Source organism: Danio aesculapii, chromosome 10 (genome assembly GCF_903798145.1).
Source record: "Danio aesculapii chromosome 10, fDanAes4.1, whole genome shotgun sequence".
NCBI classification, from domain to species: domain Eukaryota; kingdom Metazoa; phylum Chordata; class Actinopteri; order Cypriniformes; family Danionidae; genus Danio; species Danio aesculapii.
This window is the reverse complement of record NC_079444.1, coordinates 43,536,456-43,559,975: the sequence shown is the minus strand read 5'-3', so window position 1 is coordinate 43,559,975 and position 23,520 is coordinate 43,536,456. Positions and strand designations below refer to the sequence as shown.

Below are 23,520 nucleotides of genomic sequence, written 5' to 3'. Positions count from 1 at the left end.
AATCCACTGGAAAACATAAAACATAATACTGGTTTTAATAATGTGACATTAGAGCACAAAACCAGTCTTAAGCTGTGTGGTATATTTGTGGGAATATACAAAAATCCATTGTTTGAGCCAAAATGTATTATAATATGAACTAAAGATCATGCTTCATGAAGACATTTTGTAATTTTCTTATCATAAATAAATAAAAACTTAACTTTTATTAGTAATATGACTTGCTAGAAAATTAATTTTGTTAAACAAAGTTGATTTTCTTATTATTTAGATTTTTTTATTTAGAGTTTTAAAAGTCTAGATTCTCTGTAGTTTAACAACAGCCACATACTGACCTAACAAAGCATACATCAATGGAAAGATCATTTATTGAGCATTCAGATGTTGTATTAATCTTCATTTCCAAAAAGCATGCATTTTTGTAATATTCAATTTGAATACATTTCTACTAATTCATTAATTAAATGTAATCATTCATTATTCTCCTTCAGCTTAGTCCCTTTATTCATCTGGGGTCGCCACAGTGGAATGAACCGCCAACTTATCCAGCATATGTTTTACGCAGCGGATGGTCTTCCAGCTGCAACCCAGTACTAGGAAAGACCCATACACTCTCATTCACACACAAACTCATACAATATGGCCAATTTAGTTCATCAGTTCCCCTATAGCACATGTGTTTGGACTGTGGGGGAAACCGGAGCACCCAGAGTAAACCCACACCAACATGGGGAGAACATGCAAACTCCACACTGAAATGCCAACTGACCCAACCGGGGCTTGAACCAGCAAACTTCTTGCTCTGAGGTGACAGTGCTAACTACTCTGAGGCACCGTGTTGCCACTAATTGAATGTAATATTTAGTTTAATTTAATAGTTGTAGACAATATTATTAGCCCTCCTGTGAAATTTTAATTCTTTTTCAAATATGTTTAATGAAGAGAAGATTTTGTTTTCAACACATTTTTTAAACGTAATAATTAAAAAAATAAAATTCTTTAGTCTCTGCCATGATGATAATACAAAATATTTTATTACTTATTTTGCAAGGTACTAGTATTCAGCTAAAGTGCAATTTGTACACTTAAATAGATTAATTAGGTTGACTAAGTTAGACAAAAAGATTTCTTAAGGGGGCTAATAATATCGACCACAGCAGTTTTTACTCTTTTTTTTTAAATATAATATCTTTACTGCAGCCAAACAAAGAGGAGAACAAAGATGGGGTTCTCAAGGTGAACGTGTACCTTGGCTCTAGGTGTCAAACAACAAAAATATAAGGTCAAGAATCTCTGTGTGACTCTGAAGTCAGGTCTGAGTTTCAATCAGGGGCGTAGCGAAAATTTTAAAAGTGGGGGGACGGCTGTATGATATAGACATTCATATAATTATTAATCACCTGTTTCTAAATGGTCTGTCTCTAAAAGTGAGGGGGACGTATCCCCCGTCTCCCCCGGTTGCTACGCCCCTGGTTTCAATAGTCATGTCAAAGCAGTAACTAAATCAGCATACTATCATCTTAAAGACACTGCAAGAATTAGATACTTTATTTCCAGTGAGGATTTAGAGAAACTTGTTCATGCTTTTATCAGCAGCAGGGTGGATTACTGTAATGGACTCCTCACTGGCCTGCCGAAAAGGACAGCCAGACAGTTGCAGCTCATCCAGAACGCTGCGGCCAGGATTTTGACCAGAACCAGGAAATCAGAGCACATCACACCTGTCCTCAGGTCTTTACGCTGTCTCCTAATTACATTCAGAATAGATTTTAAAAATATTACTACTGGTCTATAAATCACTGAATGGCCTGGGACCTCAATACATGACTGAAATGTATGAAAGTGTATGAAATGTGCTATATAAATAAACTTGCCTGGCCAAATTAATAGAGCACTTGCTCTGATAAACATTACTTGGCGAGTATTTGGAAAAACAATAAAAATTTCATGTCTGGGCTAATAATTGTGACTTCAATTATTATATTATTATTCCATATTTTTAAATACAATTAAATTAAAAACAAATTTGAAAATGTCCTGCAATAGAACCATACCTTACAACTCTAGTCCTCATGGTGGTGTTTCTGGGCCACTTTTGCTCCACGGCTTTTTGTAAACACCCATAAATGAACCTGAGAGTTCTGCAAAAAAACACCAACATCCATAAAACTCCATTCTGTTACAATACACATAAAAAAAAAAAAACTTTAATTTATAGTAAATTCTACAGTGTTTTTAACCAGTCTATACTATATATTATAGTATTTACAACTCTGTTAATGAATGCTCCAGCATACTGTAGTATTAACTATATTGAACTGATAAACTGTGACAAACACTGTAGTATACTTTAGTGTTGTAGCATAATATACCCTTATAGATGTACATACAGTATTGGGTCAATTGTTATATATTACTACAGTTACTAAAGCAACTATAGAATACCCACAACAGATTAATTTGTTTATAGTATTGTAGTAGTTGTGTTACCATAGCAACTATAGAATACCCACAACAGATTAATTTGTTTATAGTACTGTAGTAGTTGTGTTACCATAGCAACTATACAATCACCACAACCGATTAATTTAGTTATATTACTATAGTAGTTGTGTTACCGTAGCAACTATAGAATACCCACAACAGATTAATTTGTTTATAGTACTGTAGTAGTTGTGTTACCATAGCAACTATAGAATCACCACAACCGATTAATTTATTTATATTACTATAGTAGTTGTGTTACCGTAGCAACTATAGAATCACCACAACCGATAAATTTATTTATATTACTATAGTAGTTGTGTTACCGTAGCAACTATAGAATCACCACAACCGATTAATTTATTTATATTACTATAGTAGTTGTGTTACCGTTGCAACTATACAATCACCACAACAGATTAATTTGTTTATATTACTATAGTAGTTGTGTTACCGTTGCAACTATACAATTACCACAACAGATTAATTTGTTTATATTACTACAGTAGTTGTGTTACCGTAGCAACTAAAGAATCAACACAGCAAATTAATAATTTTATATTACTATAGTAGTTGTGTTACCATAGCAACTATACAATCACCACAACAGATTAATTTGTTTATATTACTATAGTAGTTGTGTTACCGTAGCAACTATATAGAATCACCACAACAGATGAATTTATTTGTATTATTATAGTAGTTGTGTTACCGTAGCAACTATACAATCACCACAACAGATTAATTTGTTTATATTACTATAGTAGTTGTGTTACCGAAGCAACTAAACAATCACCACAACAGATTAATTTGTTTATATTACTACAGTAGTTTTGTTACCGTAGCAACTAAAGAATCAACACAGCAAATGAATAATTTTATATTACTATAGTAGTTGTGTTACCATAGCAACTATACAATCACCACAACAGATTAATTTGTTTATATTACTATAGTAGTTGTGTTACCGTAGCAACTCTATAGAATCACCACAACAGATTAATTTATTTGTATTATTATAGTAGTTGTGTTACCGTAGCAACTATACAATCACCACAACAGATTAATTTGTTTATATTACTATAGTAGTTGTGTTACCGAAGCAACTAAACAATCACCACAACAGATTAATTTGTTTATATTACTATAGTAGTTGTGTTACCGAAGCAACTAAACAATCACCACAACAGATTAATTTGTTTATAATACTACAGTTCTTGCGTTACCATAGCAACTATAGAAACTCCACAGCAGATTGTTTATATTACTATAGTTGTGTTACCATGGCAACTAAAGAATCACCACAACACATTAATTCAAGTACTTAACTACAGTATGGTTTAAATTCTTAATCTTATTGGGCTGACAGACTCACGGAGGGAGGATTTCCGCAGCCATAAATATTTTCTCCAGCAGCTCCGACACGATGCTCAGCAGATGAGCCAGATTCACATTCACATCCTCGTTCTTCTCCAGCTTCGAGGGATTCAGCTGATTTACACGCCAAACATGAGACAGAAAAATGCAGCATTTATAATAACCTTAATAAATGAAATGACCATCATTAAACTCCAGCACAACCACCAACTGCAAAAAGTGTTCATTTATAGGTCAATCACATCAATCAAGTATGCAGTTACTAAGAAAAACTATGGAAAGTCTGGACGTGAGCACCTCACAGGACTGTCTGGAGTCCATGATCTTCAGGATGGAGTCTTTCAGTGCGTGGTGGACGAATGGTGTGGCCGTGGCCTTCATGTACTGCTCCATCAGAGTGCTGGCCAGAGTCGTAGCGCGAAACAGAGTCGTGGCTTCATCTGGAAAACACACAGCTCACTGAACACCACTCTATGTTCAATATGAACAGTTGAAGACACAATTATTACTGGGGGTGTAACGGATCTCGGTTGATCCGTGATTCGTAAGGATCACAACGCAAAATTTGGAACACACATGGCCCATGGATTAATACATTTTTTTTACTTGTAGATTAATCCTGAATTTGTGACGATTACAGAGAGATTGCCTCTTGCCTCCCTCAAATTACATGTATGAAAGCATTTAGGCTTTCCTGTAAAATATAATGATGATGTTGTGGTGTGTATCCAGGCATGTGATGGGTTTCTTAGGTTATTAAAGGTGTTTTCTGACTCTACTTGTTTGGCCTGCATTAATGCATTGAGTGTAAGCGGCACAATTAATCATTAAAAGATCGGGATCTCAACACCCACGCAACATCAGTTATAAATGATGGTGATTTGCATATGTTTATTAATCCTAAGAAATTCAGTCTTTGGTCTTTTGAGTCAGTTATGAAGTTACAAACAGTCAAATAACACAGAAGTACTGGGATACCAGTGTATAGTTTAGATCAGGGGCTCTCAACCTTTATCACTTCGGGGTCCACTTTCTTTCATATTCAAGTTTATTTAACATCCTATGGCAGAAAGATTATTGAGCCTCGCTAGATCCTCCTGTATGGGCGCGCGTCTGTTATAAAACACTCACAGGACATTCATTTGAACAACTTTGTGGACATATTAAATAGTTCACACAAAAATAAACTAACAGAGACTTTCACTTCACGCATGTTTTTTAAATCAACAGACTTACGTGTACTAGTTGCAGAAGCGATCATGAGGCTGTTTTTGTGCTGAGTTTAGAGTTATCAATCAGAGAACAGGAGAAAGAGCATTACTTCGATCATTTTATTATAGATTATTAATAATGAAATCCAAAAATTGTAGTATAATAGTGGTATAATAGTGATAATCTCGCGGCACACCTGCTGGGTTGATGAGGCTAAAAATAAATAAATAAGGGTTGTACAAATTATAATGTTAGATTTCTACATTTAGCGTTATCAGCAGTAGTAACAGTAGTTGTAACCGGGAGCTTTTCACAGTCCTGAATATTTTACAGTTTATTTTCATTCATTCGTTTTCGGCTCAGCCCTTTATTAATCCGGGGTCGCCACAGTGGAATGAACCACCAACTTATCCAGCACATGTTTTACGCAGCGCATGCCCTTTCAGCTGCAACCCATCTCTGGGAAACATCCATACACACTCATTCACACTCATACGCTATACGGACAATTTAGCCTACCCAATTCACCTGTACCGCATGTGTTTGGGCTGCACGATTAATCGAAAAAAGATCACAATCTCGATTCGACCCCCACGATCTTAATTCAGCTTTTCTACGATTCAGCCGATTATATTTTCAAGGTCAGGAGAGAAGCAAGGCTTCACAGCAACATGGACACCTTCAAATGGTGTTAAAAGTGTCACATACTGTATTTATAAGGTAGAATTCACCCAAAATGTCATTTCTGTCTTCATGTAATGATACATTCACGGTCGGGTAATCACACGTGAGCTGACCACCAGCTGTTTGTTTACTATTGTACTGTTTGTACGCACGCATGACGCCTACTTTAGTGAACACAACCTGCATAAGCTGTAAATAACAGGTAATGAAGTTGTAAAAAACGTTCAGTTTGCTGCACAGAGAGATCGTTTGAGGGCCGTGCGGGAGGTTTGATTTTGCATGTGTGTGTTTTTTCTCACAGTGACGGCAGCCATGAGCCGCACTAGGAGGTGAAAGTGAAACCTGTGCGCACATCATTTAAATAATCATATCGCGTTTTAGAGTTATGATTACGACAAGAATTTGATCTGTTTTTTCTTTCATAACGAACACAAAGTGTTGCGCATGAAAATAAATGTTTACAGTGTCAGTATAACAACCCTAGCCTATATATAATGTTGAATATAATGCAAGAAGGAATCTGATAATGACAAAATTCTCTTTTACCAGTGAAAACAAATGGTCTAATAATGTTGTCAATGACAGATGACAATCACATGTCTTAAACATAATAAATCAACTTTATAATTATGAATAGTTATATTCTGATGTCATCATTTGACTGTGAATTAACAAACAGGACATATTGAAAGTCTGTTCAAGTCCACCATAATACAAAATTTAGCATTTTAAGCAACAGTAGAGCTACACACAGGCCTAATATTATTAGTGTTGTTTTACCATATGTTTGAGAATGAACAATAATAATAGGCTAATCATATTAACCTTTATTTTACATTTACAGAATCGTGAGGAATATCCTGATCTTGATTTTAAGCAAAAAAAAAATCCTTATTCACATTTTTGCCAGAATCGTGCAGCTCTAGTTTGGACTTTGGGGGAAACCGGAGCACCCAGAGGAAACCGGAGCACCCGGAGGAAACCGGAGCACCCGGAGGAAACCTTCGCGAACGTGGGGAGAACATGCAAACTCCACATAGAAACGCCAACTGACCCAGCCGAGGCTCGAACCAGCGACCTTCTTGATGTGAGGCGACAGCACTACCTACTGCGCCACAGCGTCATCTTATTGTCAGTCAGCTGATTATTTCTTCATTTTATTTGTAATAAAATCGCAGCTTCTAAGTTCTGTTTGGTAAAACCAAGTGTCTTGCAGTGCTGTTTCTGTAATAAATGGAAAGCAAATTACATTTGTCCTCTCCCTTTTTGGCTGATCTGAAAAATGACACGATCCGTGACTAAACACCATAAATGTGATCCGTTACACCACTATTTATTAGCCCTCCTGTGAACTTTAAATTCAAATATTCCCAAATGCTGTTTAACAAGTAAAAATAAAATCACAGTATTTCCTATATTTATTCATTGTACATTTGTTGTTGTATTTATAACTCTTTATTAATGTTTTTGCTACCCACTAGTTGAGATACAGTGTGTATGTGATATATCGAGAGGATCAGAAAACACACCTTCAGCGCAGATCTCGCGGTCGTTGAGTTCTCGGAGAAGCTGCGCCTCCTGGTTCTGGTGTCTGAAGATGCGGAGCAGAACACTGGCCAGAAGAGTGCGCTTCTGTCCACACACATGAGCCAGAGCACTGACCACATGCAGATCCTTCAGCACCACCAGCTGACAACACACACACACACTACAACATTACACAACACATGACATGATATAACACAACAAACCAGTGCCGTGCACAGACTCTTAAATGGGCAGGTGCTCATTCACACTATGTGGGGCGGGACGGTTGTGGAAATCACATTAACACAACACAAACAGGGCAGCACAATCGCCTCACAGCAAGAAGGTCACTGGTTCGAGTTCCCGCTGGGTCAGTTGGCGTTTCTGTGTGGAGTTTGCATGTTCTCCCTAGGTTTGCGTGGGTTTCCTCCAGGTGTTCCTGTTTCCCCCACAAGTCCAACGTGTGGACTTGTGGGGGACGTGTGGTATAGGGGAATTGGGTAGACTAAATCCTTAGACTAAGGGTAGACTAAGTCCTTTGTGTACGTGTGTGAATGAGTGTGTGTGGAAGTTTCCCAGTGATGGGTTGCAGCTGGAAGGCCATCCGCTGCGTAAAACATATGCTGGATAAGTTGGCGGTTCATTCTGCTGTGGCGACCCCAGATTAATAAAGGGACTTAGCCGAAAAGAAAATGAATGAACACGACAAATAAAACACACAACAGAACACACCAACACACAACATCAAACTCAACAAAGCAACAGTGGTTTGTTGGCTCCGCTCCATATTGTGCCCATTAGTTGTTACATACTTAGTGTAAACATGGCTAAATGGGCTTATTAATTTATTTCTTTTTTTTATATAAATCATGTAAAATAGGCTAATATTTGTGTCCTGAAAGAAACTGCACCTCTTTTAGCTCACTGTACACCTCGACAGGCATGATCTTCTCCACGGAGTATCGAACCCTCAGCCGCAGTGAACTGGGCATCACGTTCTTCAGGGGAACGTGGGAACTCAGAGGAAACCACTCATCGATGATTTGACCCCTCTGAAGACGACACAGCGGGCAGCACATGAACACTGCAGAAGAAGAGCAGATGTCATTCCTGAGGCTAAATACATGACTGAGTGTAAACTAACATTAGAGCGTCGTCTGCTATTTAAAAACTAGCCTAGAGCGCCGTCTGCTCTTTAAAAAAGAACCTAGAGCGCCACCTACTATTTAAAAACTAGCCTAGAGCACCATCTGCTATTTAAAAACTAACCTAGAGCGCCGTCTGCTATTTAAAAACGAACCTAGAGCACCGTCTGCTATTTAAAAACTAGCCTAGAGCGCCGTCTGCTATTTAAAAACTAACCTAGAGCGCCATCTGCTATTTAAAAACTAACCTAGAGCACCATCTGCTATTTAAAAACTAACCTAGAGCGCCGTCTGCTATTTAAAAACTAGCCTAGAGCGCTGTCTGCTATTTAAAAACTAACCTAGAGCACCGTCTGCTAGTTTAAAACTAACCTAGAGCGCCATCTACTATTTAAAAACTAACCTAGAGCGCCGTCTGCTCTTAAAAACTAACCTAGAGCGCCATCTGCAGTTTAAAAACTAACCTAGAGCACCATCTGCTGTTAAAAACTAACCTAGAGCACCATCTGCTGTTTAAAAACTAGCCTAGAGCACCGTCTGCTGTTTAAAAACTAGCCTACAACGCCGTCTGCTGTTAAAACTAGCTTAGAGCGCCCTCTGCTGTTTAAAAACTAGCCTAGAGTGCCATGTGCAGTTTAAAAACTAACCTAGAGCGCAGTCTACTGTTTTAAAACTAACCTAGAGCACCGTCTGCTGTTTTAAAACTAACCTAGAGCACCATCTGCTGTTAAAAAACTAGCCTAGAGCGCCGTCCGCTGTTTAAAAAGTAGCCTAGAGCACCGTCCACTGTTTAGAAACTAACCTAGAGCGTGGTCTGCTGTTTAAAAACTAGCTTAGAGCGCCGTCTGCTGTTAAAACTAGCCTAGAGTGCCATCTGTTGTTAAAAACTAACCTAGAGCACCATCTGCTGCTTAAAGAGCCCATATTATGGGTTTTTGAAAATGCCCTTCCATGTAGTGTGTCACACAGCTCTAAGTGAAGTGAAATATCCAGCTAAGGCTTAAATCTGTAAGTTTACAGTGTTTAAAACTATTGATCCATCTATAAAAGAGTCGACTCATAGTGCTTCAAACGAGTCGTCTTGATAACGAGTTATTAGGTGTTTCGCGATGACGCAGCTACGAAACACAAGTAGTTGCACGCGCAAGCCCGGGAGATTTGAAACCTGCGGCCCCGCCCACTAACAGAAAAAAGTCACACACACACACACACACACACACACAGAGACACACACAGACACCGGTAGAATGAAGTCATGCTGTGCAGATGGAGATTATTGACAGTTCACCCAAAGATGAAACCTTAGCATATAGCCTAGCCTTGAGCAGATCGAGAGCCTCTGGAAACTACCTGCTTACAAAGAAGACTTCATCAGTTTGTTAAAGGAAGGATCGGTAAAGACTGTCAGAACAAGGATCAGTGGATCATGAATCAGTTTCTTCCCCCATTTCACCAGTGTAAGTACGTGCGATTAAAATTGTTGCCTCGTTTACTCTAGCTTGCAAATTATGCATTTAGTTGTGTTTTGTTACTTGTAACCGCGTGTGCTGTATCAGGTTAACTCTTTATATTCTCATATCGCGTGTAAAGCTACGTTGAAAACGCGACGCGTGCCGCTTTGTTTATGGATAGTCAGCTATGTGTGTGTGTGTAATGTGTGTGTGTGTGTGGCTCCTCTGAGGACGGTCGTTTGTGTGAGTGTCTCCTCTTAGGAGGTTGATGTGTGTGTGTGTGTGTCTCTGAATAGGGTAAAGCTCTAGGCAAAGGGTGATCAAAGGGACCCGTTTGTAAAATGAGGACCGGGGGGGGGGGGGGGGGGGGGTCGCGGTTGAAATCTTAGGGTTGTAATCGCGGATGTAAATGAGGACGCGGAGGGGGAGGGAGGTGTCGCCGCCGCGCCGTCTCTATTCTGGACGCGCCGGCCCTGTGTGTGCGTGTGTGTAAAAAGAGCAAGTAGACTGCTAGGACATATCCTCGCCAGTTCTTGGACTTGGATCTGCTGTTAAAAATAGTCTAGAGCACCATCTGCTGTATAAAAACTAGTCTAGAGCACCAAATACTAGCCTAAAATGCTATCTGGTGTTTAAAAACTAGCCTAAAATGCTATTTGGCATTTAAAAAGTAGCCTAGAGTGCCACCTGCTGTTTAAAAACTAGCCTGGAGCACCAAAAACTAGCCTATAATGCTATCTATTGTTTAAAAACTAGCCTAAAACATAGTCTGCAGTTTAAAAACTAGATAGCCTAAAATGCTATCTGACATTAAAAAACTAGCCTAGAGCACCAAAAACTAGCCTATAATGCTATCTATTGTTTAAAAACTAGCCTAAAACATCATCTGCAGTTTAAAAACTAGATAGCCTAAAATGCTATCTGACATTAAAAAAACTAGCCTAGAGCACCATCTGCTGTTTAAAAACTAGCCTCGAGAATGTAATAGTGAAGTAAAATGAAAGAACGTACAAATATCATTCTCTTTGCTTTTCTTGGTTTTGTTGCTCAGGCTGATCTCAAATCTGTTGATCTCGCTGGACAGGTCACTGCAGGAGTATAGACATACGTTAATAAAGATATTACATTATTATTATTATTATTATTATTATTATTATTATTATTATTATAGATATCAATATATTACAAAATTCACATCAAACTGGAATGAAAATTTGATTACTCGAAAATAAATTCCTCCGTCCACACAGGGTTCTGGCCTTCCCGTGGGTGGGTTTTTGCCACCTGAATGCTGTTCAGGTAAATGTTGCAGTAGGCATTGGTAAAGTGTTTACTGGGAAGTTTGTGAGCCTCTTCGACGTTCAGAAATAAACTGCTGACCTGTAAAGAGAAACACACTGGTGGAGTAACACTGCTGTAAATAATGGCAAAACGAGATGAGAATAAAATGAGATTACCTGACGCAGGCGTTTGTTTGAGACTCTATTAAAAATAGCCTAGAGAGCCATCTGCTGTTTTAAAACTAGCCTAGCGAGCCATCTGTTGTTTTAAAACTAGCCTAGAATGTCATCTGTTGTTTAAAAACAGCCTAGAGCGCCATCTGCTATTTAAAACTAGCCTAAAGCACTGTCTGCTGTTTAAAACTAGCCTAGAGCACCATATTCTTTTTAAAAACTAGCCTAGAGCACCGTCTGCTGTTTAAAAACTAACCTAGAGTGCCATCTGCTGTTTTAAAACTAGCCTAGAGCTCCATCTGTTGTTTAATATATAGCCTAGAGCGCCATCTGTTGTTTAAAATTTAGCCTTGAGCACCATCTGCTGTAAAAAACTAGCCTAGAGCACCGTCTGCTGTATTAAATCTTGCCTATAGCATCATATGTTGTTTAAAATCTAGCCTAGGACATCATTTGTTGTTTAAAATCTATCCTAGCCAAATCTAGCAAGGGGTACCATCTGCTGTTTAGAAACTAGCCTAGAGTGCCATATTCTGTTTAAAAACTAGCCTAGAGCGCCATCTGCTGTTTTAAAACTAGCCTAGAGCACCATCTGTTGTTTAATATATAGCCTAGAGTGCCATCTGCTGTATTAAATCTTGCCTATAGCATCATATGTTGTTTTAAATCTAGCCTAGAACATCGTCTGTTGTTTAAAATCTATCCAAGAGCACCATCTGCTGTTTTAAATCTAGCCTAGAGCACCATCTGTTGTGTAAAATCTAGCCTAGAGCGCCATCTGATGTTTAAAAACTAGCCTAAAGCACCATCTGCTATTGAAAATCTAGCCTAGAGCATCATCTGCTGTTTAAAAACTAGCCTAAAGCACCATGTGCTGTTTAAAAACTAGCCTAGAGTGACGTCTGCGGTTATAAAACTAGCCTAGAGCGCCATCTGTTGTTTAAAATCTAGCCTAGAGAGCCATCTGCTGTTTTAAAACTAGCCTAGAGCACCGTCTGCTGTTTATAAACTAACCTAGAGCGTCGTCTGCTATTTAAAACTAGCCTAAAGAACTGTCTGCTGTTTAGAAACTATCATAGAGCGGCGTCTGCTATTTAAAACTAGCCTAAAGCACCATCTGCTGTTTAGAAACTAACCTAGAGCGTCGTCTGCTATTTAAAAGTAGCCTTGAGCACCATCTGCTGTTTAAAATTAGCAAAGAGTGCCCTTTTCTGTTTAAAAACTAGCGTAGAGCACCATCTGTTGTTTAATTTATAGCCTAGAGTGCCATCTGCTGTTTTAAATCTTGCCTATAGCATCATATGTTGTTTAAAATCTAGCCTAGAACATTGTCTGTTGTTTAAAATCTATCCTAGAGCACCATCTGCTGTTTTAAATCTAGCCTTGAGCACCATTTGTTGTTTAAAATCTATCCTAGAGCACCGTCAGCTATTTTAAATCTAGCCTAGAGCACCATCTGTTGTTTAAAATCTAGCCTAGAATGTCATCTGTTGTTTAAAATCGAGCCTAGAGCGCCATCTGCTGTTTTAAATCTAGCCTAGAGCGCCATCTGCTGTTTAAAATCTAGCCTTGAGCACCATCTGCTGTAAAAAACTAGCCTAGGGCACCGTCTGCTGTTTTAAATCTAGCCTATAGCATCCTCTGTTGTTTAAAATCTAGCCTAGAATGTCATCTGTTGTTTAAAATCTATCCTAGAGCACCGTCAGCTGTTTTAAATCTAGCCTAGAGCGCAATCTGTTGTTTAAAATCTAGCCTTGAGTGCCATCTGCTATTTAAAATCTATCCTAGAGCGCCGTCTGCTGTTTTAAAACTAGCCTAGAGCACCGTCAGCTTATTTAAATCTAGCCTAGAGCGCCATCTGTTGTTTAAAATCTCACCTAGAGCAGTCAGCTGTTTTAAACTTAGCCTAGAGCGCCATCAGTTGTTTAAAATCTAGCCTTGAGTGCCATCTGCTATTTAAAATCTATCCTAGAGTGCCATCTGCTGTTTTAAATCTAGCCTAGAGCGCCATCTGTTGTTTAAAATCTAGCCTTGAGCACCATCTGCTGTAAAAAACTAGCCTAGGGCACCGTCTGCTGTTTTAAATCTAGCCTATAGCATCCTCTGTTGTTTAAAATCTAGCCTAGAATGTCATCTGTTGTTTAAAATCTATCCTAGAGCACCATCAGCTGTTTTAAATCTAGCCTAGAGCGCCATCTGTTGTTTAAAATCTCACCTAGAGCAGTCAGCTGTTTTAAATCTAGCCTAGAGCGCCATCTGTTGTTTAAAATCTAGCCTTGAGTGCCATCTGCTATTTAAAATCTATCCTAGAGCGCCGTCTGCTGTTTTAAAACTAGCCTAGAGCACCGTCAGCTGTTTTAAATCTAGCCTAGAGCGCCATCTGTTGTTTAAAATCTCACCTAGAGCAGTCAGCTGTTTTAAATCTAGCCTAGAGCGCCATCTGTTGTTTAAAATCTAGCCTTGAGTGCCATCTGCTATTTAAAATCTATCCTAGAGCGCCGTCTGCTGTTTTAAAACTAGCCTTGAACAACACTGGAGAAGTAACCCACTCTGCTGTAAATAATAATAAATGAGATGAGAAGAAAATGAGTTTACCTGACGTAGGCGTTTGTTTGAACATGGCTGGATGGGCTTCCTAAGGTTATTACAGAAGGTCTGTAGACACTTCATCCAGTCCTATACAGTCCAAAAGGTGGAAGAAATCATATTTACAGAGTGTCTATGGTGTAACGTTAATCCTTTTTTAATTTTCTTAATTGCTGCAAGACCACATCAGAACTAGTTTATTGTCTTTCAATAATAGTAATTTAGTTTGAATTAGTTGTTATATTTATATACTGCGTTTTAGTCTTATGATTAATTAAATTTTATTTACTTTTTAAGTCTATATGAATTATTTACTAGCTTTAATTTTGTTTTTATTTAAAACAAAATGTAAATTTATTATTATAAAAAATGACAACAAAATTTTTTCATTTTATTTTTTGTTTATTTTATTGATTTTTTTATTGATTTTCTATTAACATTTTTCAAATAACAAAATTTATTTTGATTTTTATGCCTTTATTTCATCATAATTAGCATGATTACCATGTATATTACTTATATAACTAATAATTTAATAAAGTAATGAATTCAAAGTCACATACTTATTAAGTCTGCATCTACTTTTTTATGAAATATAAAGCTAAAACATTATCATTAAGTAATATAATTTTAAATTATTCAGATAAAATTACAAATGATTACTTTCTATTGAAAGACAGTTTAAAATATAATTTATTCTTGTGATTCAAAGCTGAATTTCAGCATCATTACTCCAGATATCAGTGCCACACGAATTACGATCCTTCAGAAATCACTAATACGATGATTTAATGAATCGCTATTGGGGAAAGTTGTGTTGCCTGATGCCTAATCATACATTTGCAAGATTATATAAAGTTTATATAAAGGTTTGATAATTTATTTCTATTTCAGGAACTCATGGGTATTTGATGGCAAGATCAATATAGATACAAACATTTTACATAATAATAACTTCAATAATAACATCAAATCATAATGATATAGAATAAATAAATAGATATGAATTAATAAATGAATTAAATAACATACTTGATATCATTTTCAGCTCAATTTGTGATAACTCATTTCTCAATGATACAGCACAGATATAAACGAATAAAAACAATAAAAATAAATAAATATTTGCTATATATTTTTAGCTTAATTTGTGATATATATATATATATATACACACACACACACACACATATATATATATATATATATATATATATATATATATATATATATATATACACATATATACATATATATATATATATATATACATATACACACATATACATATATATATATATATATATATATATATATATATATATATATATATATATATATACATATACACACATATATATATATACACAAAAAATGTCTAGAAGTAATATTTCACACTGCAATAAAATGTGTATTATAGTAAGAGAGGCTTAACAGTGGATCGCACGTTAGCAGTAGATTATATAATGTATACAAAGATAGAACATTTTTTTTACCATCTTTACTGTCACTTTTGATCAAAATAATAGAGTTCTTCCTGCTAAAATAAAAGCACTGGTACCTGAGCTTGTTCCGGCGTCTCTCCCGCAAAATAAAAAATACACTGCTCCTCGCTAAAGTGCTGCACAACTATCTGGAAACAGTTTGGCCTGCAAAGAAATCCATAAGCACATAAAAATATATACTGTTGAAGTCCGAATTATTAGCCCATGTTTGGATTTTTCTTCTTCTTTAAATATTTCCCAAATGATGTTTAACAGATTCAGGAAATTTTCACAGTATGTCTGATAATATTTTTTCTTATGAAGAAAGTCTTATTTGTTTTATTTAGGCTAGAATAAAAGCAGTTTTTAATTTTTTATGAACCATTTTAAGCACATAATTATTAGCCCCTTTAAGCTAGATATTTTTTTCCATAGTCTACAGAACAAACCATCATTATACAATAACTTGCCTAATTACCCTAACCTGCCTAGTTAACCTAATTAACCTAGTTAAGCCTTTAAATGTCACTTTAAGCTGAATAGAAATGTCTTGAAGAATATCTAGTCTAATATTATTTACTGTCATCATGACAAAGAGAAAATAAATCAGTTATTAGAGATGAGTTATTAAAACTATCATGTTCAGAAATAAATCTGCTTTCTGTTAAACAGAAATTGGGGGAAAAATATACAGGAGGGCTAATAATTCAGACTTAGACTGTAGATGCACAAAATAAAAATAAACACACACACACACACACACCTGCCAAACATGCTGTCATGGACCTCGTACACAGAACACACACTCAGGTCGATCAAACCCTTTGGTTTCGTGGCTCGTTTCTCACTCTCAAAGTAGATGAGCTGCGAATCGTTTCCCTCCAGGATAAAATACAGATTTTTCCATCTTTTTCCTTTTCCTTTTTAAAAGCAAAACAGACAAAACTTATTGGAAAAACAAGTTTGATTCCTGACATGAGACAAGATACTTAAACCATAAAACCTGCTTGATCATTTGCGATTACATTTTAAATCATAATATTATAATCCAAACACAAAGCAATCATGACAAACTATATGTCATTTGAAAGCTTAAAATGTCTAGTTTCTATCTCCGGTGACTGATTTTTAATAGATAATACAGAGAAACAGTTATTTATTAACTTGCAACAAGGATTCTTATTAAAAAACATTAGTAAAAAAGTAAAAGATAACTTTGCTACAGCAATCTACATGTAAAATGTGGTCAAATGTTTTTAGAGGCTAACTCCTAATTAAATGCCACCGAACTGCACATACTAGTTCAAACTTTGAGGTCTACTTTACAAATATTGTCAAAAAATATGGTTCCACATGTCCCTCAAAACATATACAGAAAGAGGCGCGTCCTTATATGGTCACCAATGTGAACCTGGTGGTCATATTTGGTACTGCAGCCAAGCAAAATACTGAAAGCTTATTTATTTTTTATCAACTTCAAACTGAGAATTTAAATTGATCAGATATTTTGCTATGATTTTTCATCAACTTAGGCTAAAACAGTTAATAAAATATAATAAAATACAAATGTACCGTTTTATTATTTTCATACATTTAAAGGCAAATAACTTTAGCTTTTTTTTTTCACTTTCGACTTTTACAATCTGACAAGCATCTTTACTAAAATGACACCAAACTTAAATTGATGCACCAAAGCATTGAAGATTGGCAATCAATGTGTGTGTTTATAAATGTGTTATATTTTTTCTCCATTTTTCATTTATTTATTTATTATTATTATTTTTATTATTATTATTTAAATTTTATTTAATTATTTCTTAATTTCTACTATTTTGTTTATTTTTTTAATAAAATTGTATTTTTTTCATTTTAGTTTATAATTATTATTATTTAAATTTTATTTAATTATTTCCTAATTTCTACTATTTTGTTTATTTTTTTAAATAAAATTGATTTTTTTTCATTTTTGTTTATTATTATTATTCAAATTTTATTTAATTATTTCTTAATTTCTACTATTTTGTTTATTTTTTTTAATAAAATTGTATTTTTTTCATTTTAGTTTATTATTATTTAATTTTTTATTTATTTTTTTTGTTTCCCCCCTCTGCTCTTTTCCTGATGCCCAACACATTCATTTAAATATAGACTTAAACCCAATGAGATCATGAGATCTGTGATTCTACTGACTGTGAACACCTGAAATTATAAGCAGTAGTGCTGTAACAGATCACGGTTGATCAGTGATTCATACGGATCACAACCCACAGTTCGGAACACACGTGGCGCACGGATTAATATTTTTTTTTTACTTGTAGATTAATCCTAAATTTGTAACGATCCTAGAGAGTTCGCCTCACGTCATTCAAATCACATGCAAAAAAGCATTTAGGCTTTCCTGTAAAGTATAATGATGACAGAAGAAGCTGTGGTGGGTTATTCGGGATGTGGAGGGTTTCTTAGGTTATTAAAGGTGTTTTCTGTCACTACTTGTTTAGCCGTCATTAATGCATTCAGTGTAAAGCTGCACGATTAATCATTAAAAGATCATGATCTCAACAACCACACAACGATAATTATTTGAATATGCTTATTAATCCTTCGAATCACTGCTTTCAAATCTGTGTTTGAAAACCGCAAAAATCAAGTAAGAGATTCAGTCTTTAGTCTTTTGAGTTAGATATGACGCTACAAACAAGTACTGGGAGAACAGTGTATAGTTTAGATAAAACCACTGATGTTTATGGTACAGATTAAAATCACTGTCATTTGCATTTAACTTGACGCTCAAAAATGAAAGTTGTAGGCAGCAGTTACATTATTTCACCAGTAGGTGGCAACAACAGCCATCAAAAATTTGCCACTCAATAATTCTTCAAAAATGATCATCTAGCAATGAAACATGAAGTTTTATGAGTGAAGAACTGAATCATTTATTGAAGACAAGACTAAAAATTATACAAATTATAATGTTAGATTTCTATATTTAGCGTTCTCAACAACAGTAGGAGTAGCAGGGAATTTTTCACACTCCTGAATATTTTACAGTTTATTTTTATTCAGCTGATTATTTCTTTACATTTACAGCCTCTACGTTCTGTTTGTTAAAATCAAAAGTTTCTTTCAGTACTGTTTTTGAAATAAGTTGAAAGCAAACTACATTTGTCTCCTCCCCTTTTTGGCTGATCCGAAAAATGGTCCGATCCGTGACTATAAAACCATAATGTGATCCGAACTGTGAGATTTTTGATCCGTTACACCAGTGGTTCTCAAACCTTTAAGCCAGCGACCCCCAATGTAAGATCGTCAAGAACTCGCAACCACCCCCCCCCCCACACTAGCAAAGCATATACAAACAATAAAATTAACTTCTTTTAAGCTGTTCACAATATTTTAACTATATTTACAATACATTACAGGGCTCGAAATGAACCTTTTTGCTTGGTAACACTGGTGCTCCTAACTTTGAATACTGTATGTAGGCGCACCAGCCAAAATTTAGTCGCAACCACCAATTATGAGCACCGTTACTACATGTTTTATAAACAGATTTATTGCATTTGAAATCAACACTAATCAAAACTAACAAGCCAAATATATATATATATGCATGCATGAGGAAAATATGTCTTAACGAAATCCCGTTATCACAAGAAAATACATTTTTATAACATAATTGAGTGACTAAAAGATACACAGACGGACCGCTCACCGGCCCTGCACGCACTGCTTGACATGAATGAATCTGTTAACTGTGCCGTGTTCTCACTCGTGCTGTCTGATATTGCACAGATGCTTTTGACATATACCTTATTATTTGCATGCGTCATTTTAATAGCGATACCGGTCTTTTTTATGAGCTGCAAAATTAGTTTAATCTTAGTCAGGGCAAGCCTTTTTGTGATGGTGTATGTTGTGTTAAATTTTACATGTATCTGCACGGCTGACAGTATCTGGCGAATAAATGAAGGATTAAACAGAACCTCTCGTGCTTAAAATGTGTAGATGTGGCAAACAGTTACCTGAAAATTCCGTCCCACAGACTTTACAGTGAACGCTTTAGTTATTTTCATAGCGAACTTGAAGCCACAAGTCTTTTATCCACTCTTCAATAAGTGTAGATGGTGGATTAACATTCAGCACATGATCAGTAATCAGATGTGCCATTATTTGTAGCTTTAGGTGGTTTCTAAATCTAAATATGTCAGTGTTGTTTTCATTCTAATCTTCAGCGCTTTACATTTTCACGGTTGTCACTCCTGTCATCTGAAGGCAGAAGGCGTTGACTGAGTGATTGACAGCTGATTTTAACCAATCATTCGTGTTCAGTTCTAGAGCAGTGGGCCAATAATTTAAATCACTCTTGTGACCCCTTGAAATTATTCTGCGACCCCCAGTTTGAGAACCACTGCGTTACACCACTAATAAGCAGCAGTTTAATAATCATTAAACTGACGAAGACTCACGTCTGTTTTTCTTTTCTCCTGTTGTTCATTCTTTTGTGCTAATCATTTAAGCTGAACATGTCATTTTTCATCTTCAAAAAGTGGGACAGACAGTTACGGCTCGTTTCCACTGAGTGGTACGGTAAGGTACAGTTCGGTTTGGTACGCTTTTATGGCCGTTTCCACTGTCAAAAAGCGTACCGAACCGAACCGTACCGTACCACTTTTTCGGCACCCTTTCGAAAGGGTGCCAAACACGAGAAAGGGTACCAAAAGGCGGAGCCACACGCGCAGCTGAACGCTATTGGTTTACAGAGATACGTCATTCGCTTACGCAACAAGCCAGAATGAAAACAAAAAACACGCCATGTTTGAAATACACACACAGCCGAGAGATTATAGCGGAATTATAAATACATATAATAACGAGCCATGGTCAATCTGGGCTCAAACAAACCTTGTCGTCGTCTTGATAAACAGCCACAAAGCCGAGAAGAAGAGCAGATTTACCCTGTGCCCCGTAGTTTTTTAAGAGCCAGTCTGAGGCGCGAGCGGTTTCGCTTTCTTGCTAGTGCTCGCGCGCGTCTAACATTATGTCTGAAATAACAAACTTCTTGAGCTGATGATAATAACCTGCGCTTTATTATTGACGTGCTTTTGAAACCCGATCCTGTCAGACACTGACAAACGCGAGAGTGAAGCGTGAAGAAACAAAGGAGAAGCTGGAAAAAAGGAGCACAATATTATTCAGCAAACATGAACAAAATGCCATGATTAACTAACTTATTATCTTCACCTTTTGGACTAATATGAACCGGGAATGACGGAATTACTCTCTAACAGAGGCTACATGTGCTGCTGAAGATTACAGACACAGATGAGAGGTTTTCACTGACTGTGGGCTATATTTTGTGTTGTTTTGAACCTAAATAAGGACTAAATGTCTGCTGTGTGTAGTTCTTCTGTAGTTGGTATCATATCTGAGACTGTAAGGGGCTGTATGTGTTTATATATGTTCATTTATTTAGTTATTTAATATAATTACAGACGTTACAGTAGTCTGTTTCACACTGTCATTGATCTGCAGTTATCATCAACTCATGTTCATAGTAAAGTTAGTAATAAACATTTCTACACCAGTATTTATGTGTGTGAAGCATCTGTTTTGTGAGAAGAGCTTCTCATATGATACGTGAGCGACCTGTACAGCTTTACTGTAGACATTTCCTCGAGCGAGAATGACGTCGACTGAAACTTTCTGTCATACACCACGCCCACCAAAAGGGGACCCTTGTTAGTGGAAACGCAAGCCTGATAAAGGTGACCCGTACCAAACCGAACCGTACCGTACCGTAACAGTCAGTGGAAACGAGCCATTAAAGCACCAAGCTAAATGCTGCATTACCTTTATTGAACAGGACGTAGCCTTTCTTCACAATGTTCTTATAGAAAGCATCTTTGGTTTTTCGGCGGATGGTGTTGTAGATCTCCTTTCCTTCAACGATGTCAGTGAGCACCTGCTCCTGGTGCTGAAATAGCACACATTTAGAATTAGCCACACATTAACGTCAGTATAATGAAGAAACAGCATTTTCCTGATGTTTGTTTGTACATACTTGCACAGATAGAGCATCTTTAAGATTGTGGCCCTCGACGATCTGTTCTCTCCTGTAGTGTTCAATGATGTCATCAATACTGTGCAAACCAAAAGATGAAAACACAGGAAACGCTTTTCATCAAACTCATACGTTCCCAAACGCTTTAACACATATTAGGCTGTTTTAAAAGTTCCTAAATGGATTGCGTTGCTCACTTACAGAAGGATTTACATTGCAGCAGCAGCTGATTGGTCAGATGACTCTACTCTTATTGGTCAGATGATTACTCTAGCCTGATTGGTCAGATGACTACTCTACTCTGGTCGGATGACTCTGATTGGTCAGATCACTCTACTCTGATTGGTCAGATCACTCTACTCTGATTAGTCAGATGACTACTCTACTCTGGTCGGATCACTCTGATTGGTCAGATCACTCTACTCTGATTGGTCAGATGACTACTCTACTCTGACTGGTCAGATGACTCTGATTGGTCAGATCACTCTACTCTGATTGGTCAGATCACTCTACTCTGATTGGTCAGATCACTCTACTCTGATTAGTCAGATGACTACTCTACTCTGACTGGTCAGATGACTCTGATTGGTCAGATCACTCTACTCTGATTGGTCAGATGACTACTCTACTCTGACTGGTCAGATGACTACTCTACTCTGACTGGTCAGATAACTTTGATTGGTCAGATCACTCTACTCTGATTGGTCAGATCACTCTAGTCCGATCGGATGACTCTGATTGGTCAGATCACTCTACTCTGATTGGTCAGATCACTCTACACTGATTAGTCAGATGACTACTCTACTCTGGTCGGATGACTCTGATTGGTCAGATCACTCTACACTGATTGGTCAGATCACTCTACTCTGACTGGTCAGATGTCCCTACTCAGCTCTGATCGGTCAGATGAATCTACTCAGTTCTGATTGGTCAGTTTACACTTCTCAGCTCTGATTGATCATAGCCCTCAACTCTGATTGGTCATTTGATTCTTCTCAGCTCTGATTGGTCAGATCACTCTACTCTGATTGGTCAGATGACTCTATTTGATTGGTCAAATGACTCTTCCCAGCTCTGATTGGTCAGATGGACCAATAAGTTGTTTACAGTCAGATAGCCGTACACTAACCTGATTAGTCAGATGACTCTACTTGGCTCTGATTGGTCAGATAGCCATACATAAGCTATGTTTCCATCTAAAGGTGTGAATAAAACTAAAAATATAATGTTTGTCCGACTCAGTTCTGTGCATAAGTTTATCTTTTTAAAATGTGCATGAAAAATAGGTGGAGATATGGGACTAATTACTCCATTTATCCTGCACTATAATCTTTGACCTTTGCTGACCTTTTACATTCCTAAACTATCATATTACACATTACACAAAACATCACATCCAAAACACAAAGCAGCTTTTTAAACCACTCTGAACTGGCCTTTACCTGTTGTAGTAGCGTCCACCCATCATGAACTGGTTGCTGGGTGTGGGGCTGATTTTGAAGCGCTGGATGGTCTCGGTGGTGCGGAAGTACAGTGAATAATCTCCAGGCGTGCTGTCCGACGGCCGCACCAAAAAACTGCCCACCTGCCCGACTGGAGAGAGAGATTTACAGGTGTTTAGCAGGAACTTATTACTTTATTACTTTATTCAACCCCTGGCAAAAAGCATGGAATCACATTTTCAGGATGATAATGCATCATGCCATAGGGAAAAATCTGTGAAAACGTTCAAATTTCAATGGCATGGCCTACAAATAATCCAGACCACAACCCAATTAAAAATCAGTGGTGGAAATTAAAGAAAATGGTCCATGACAAGGTTCCAACCAGCAAAGCTGATCCGGCAACTTCTATAAGACAGAGTTGGAGACAGATTGATGAAGACTACTGTGTCAATAGACGCATGCCTCAGAGAATTCAAGCTGTTATTGTGGTGTAACAAAGTACTAGTGGTGATTTTATTTGACTCCATATAATTTTCCCTTAGATCTGTGAGATTCCTTAATTTTTTTCCTCTGTTTGATCTGTAAACACAGTTTTAATTGACTACAGTGT

At 36.9% G+C, this 23,520-nt stretch overlaps 1 protein-coding gene across 1 annotated transcript in view; it reads right to left on the bottom strand.

Moving 5' to 3' along the window:
- rasa1b (RAS p21 protein activator (GTPase activating protein) 1b) overlaps positions 1-23,520 on the bottom strand; it is a 55,235-nt gene that overhangs the window by 16,819 nt on the left and 14,896 nt on the right. Inside the window, exons 9-22 of the mRNA XM_056466816.1 lie at positions 22,908-23,058; positions 21,466-21,544; positions 21,255-21,378; positions 16,168-16,324; positions 15,482-15,569; positions 13,930-14,010; positions 11,103-11,260; positions 10,892-10,968; positions 8,196-8,368; positions 7,287-7,446; positions 4,159-4,301; positions 3,860-3,975; positions 2,055-2,141; positions 1-6 (exon numbers count right to left, since the gene is read on the bottom strand). The exon at positions 1-6 is cut by the window's left edge and continues 62 nt beyond it. Of these exons, the coding sequence (XP_056322791.1) occupies positions 1-6; positions 2,055-2,141; positions 3,860-3,975; positions 4,159-4,301; positions 7,287-7,446; positions 8,196-8,368; positions 10,892-10,968; positions 11,103-11,260; positions 13,930-14,010; positions 15,482-15,569; positions 16,168-16,324; positions 21,255-21,378; positions 21,466-21,544; positions 22,908-23,058 (1,600 nt within the window). The remainder of the gene's footprint in view (positions 7-2,054; positions 2,142-3,859; positions 3,976-4,158; positions 4,302-7,286; positions 7,447-8,195; positions 8,369-10,891; positions 10,969-11,102; positions 11,261-13,929; positions 14,011-15,481; positions 15,570-16,167; positions 16,325-21,254; positions 21,379-21,465; positions 21,545-22,907; positions 23,059-23,520) is intronic.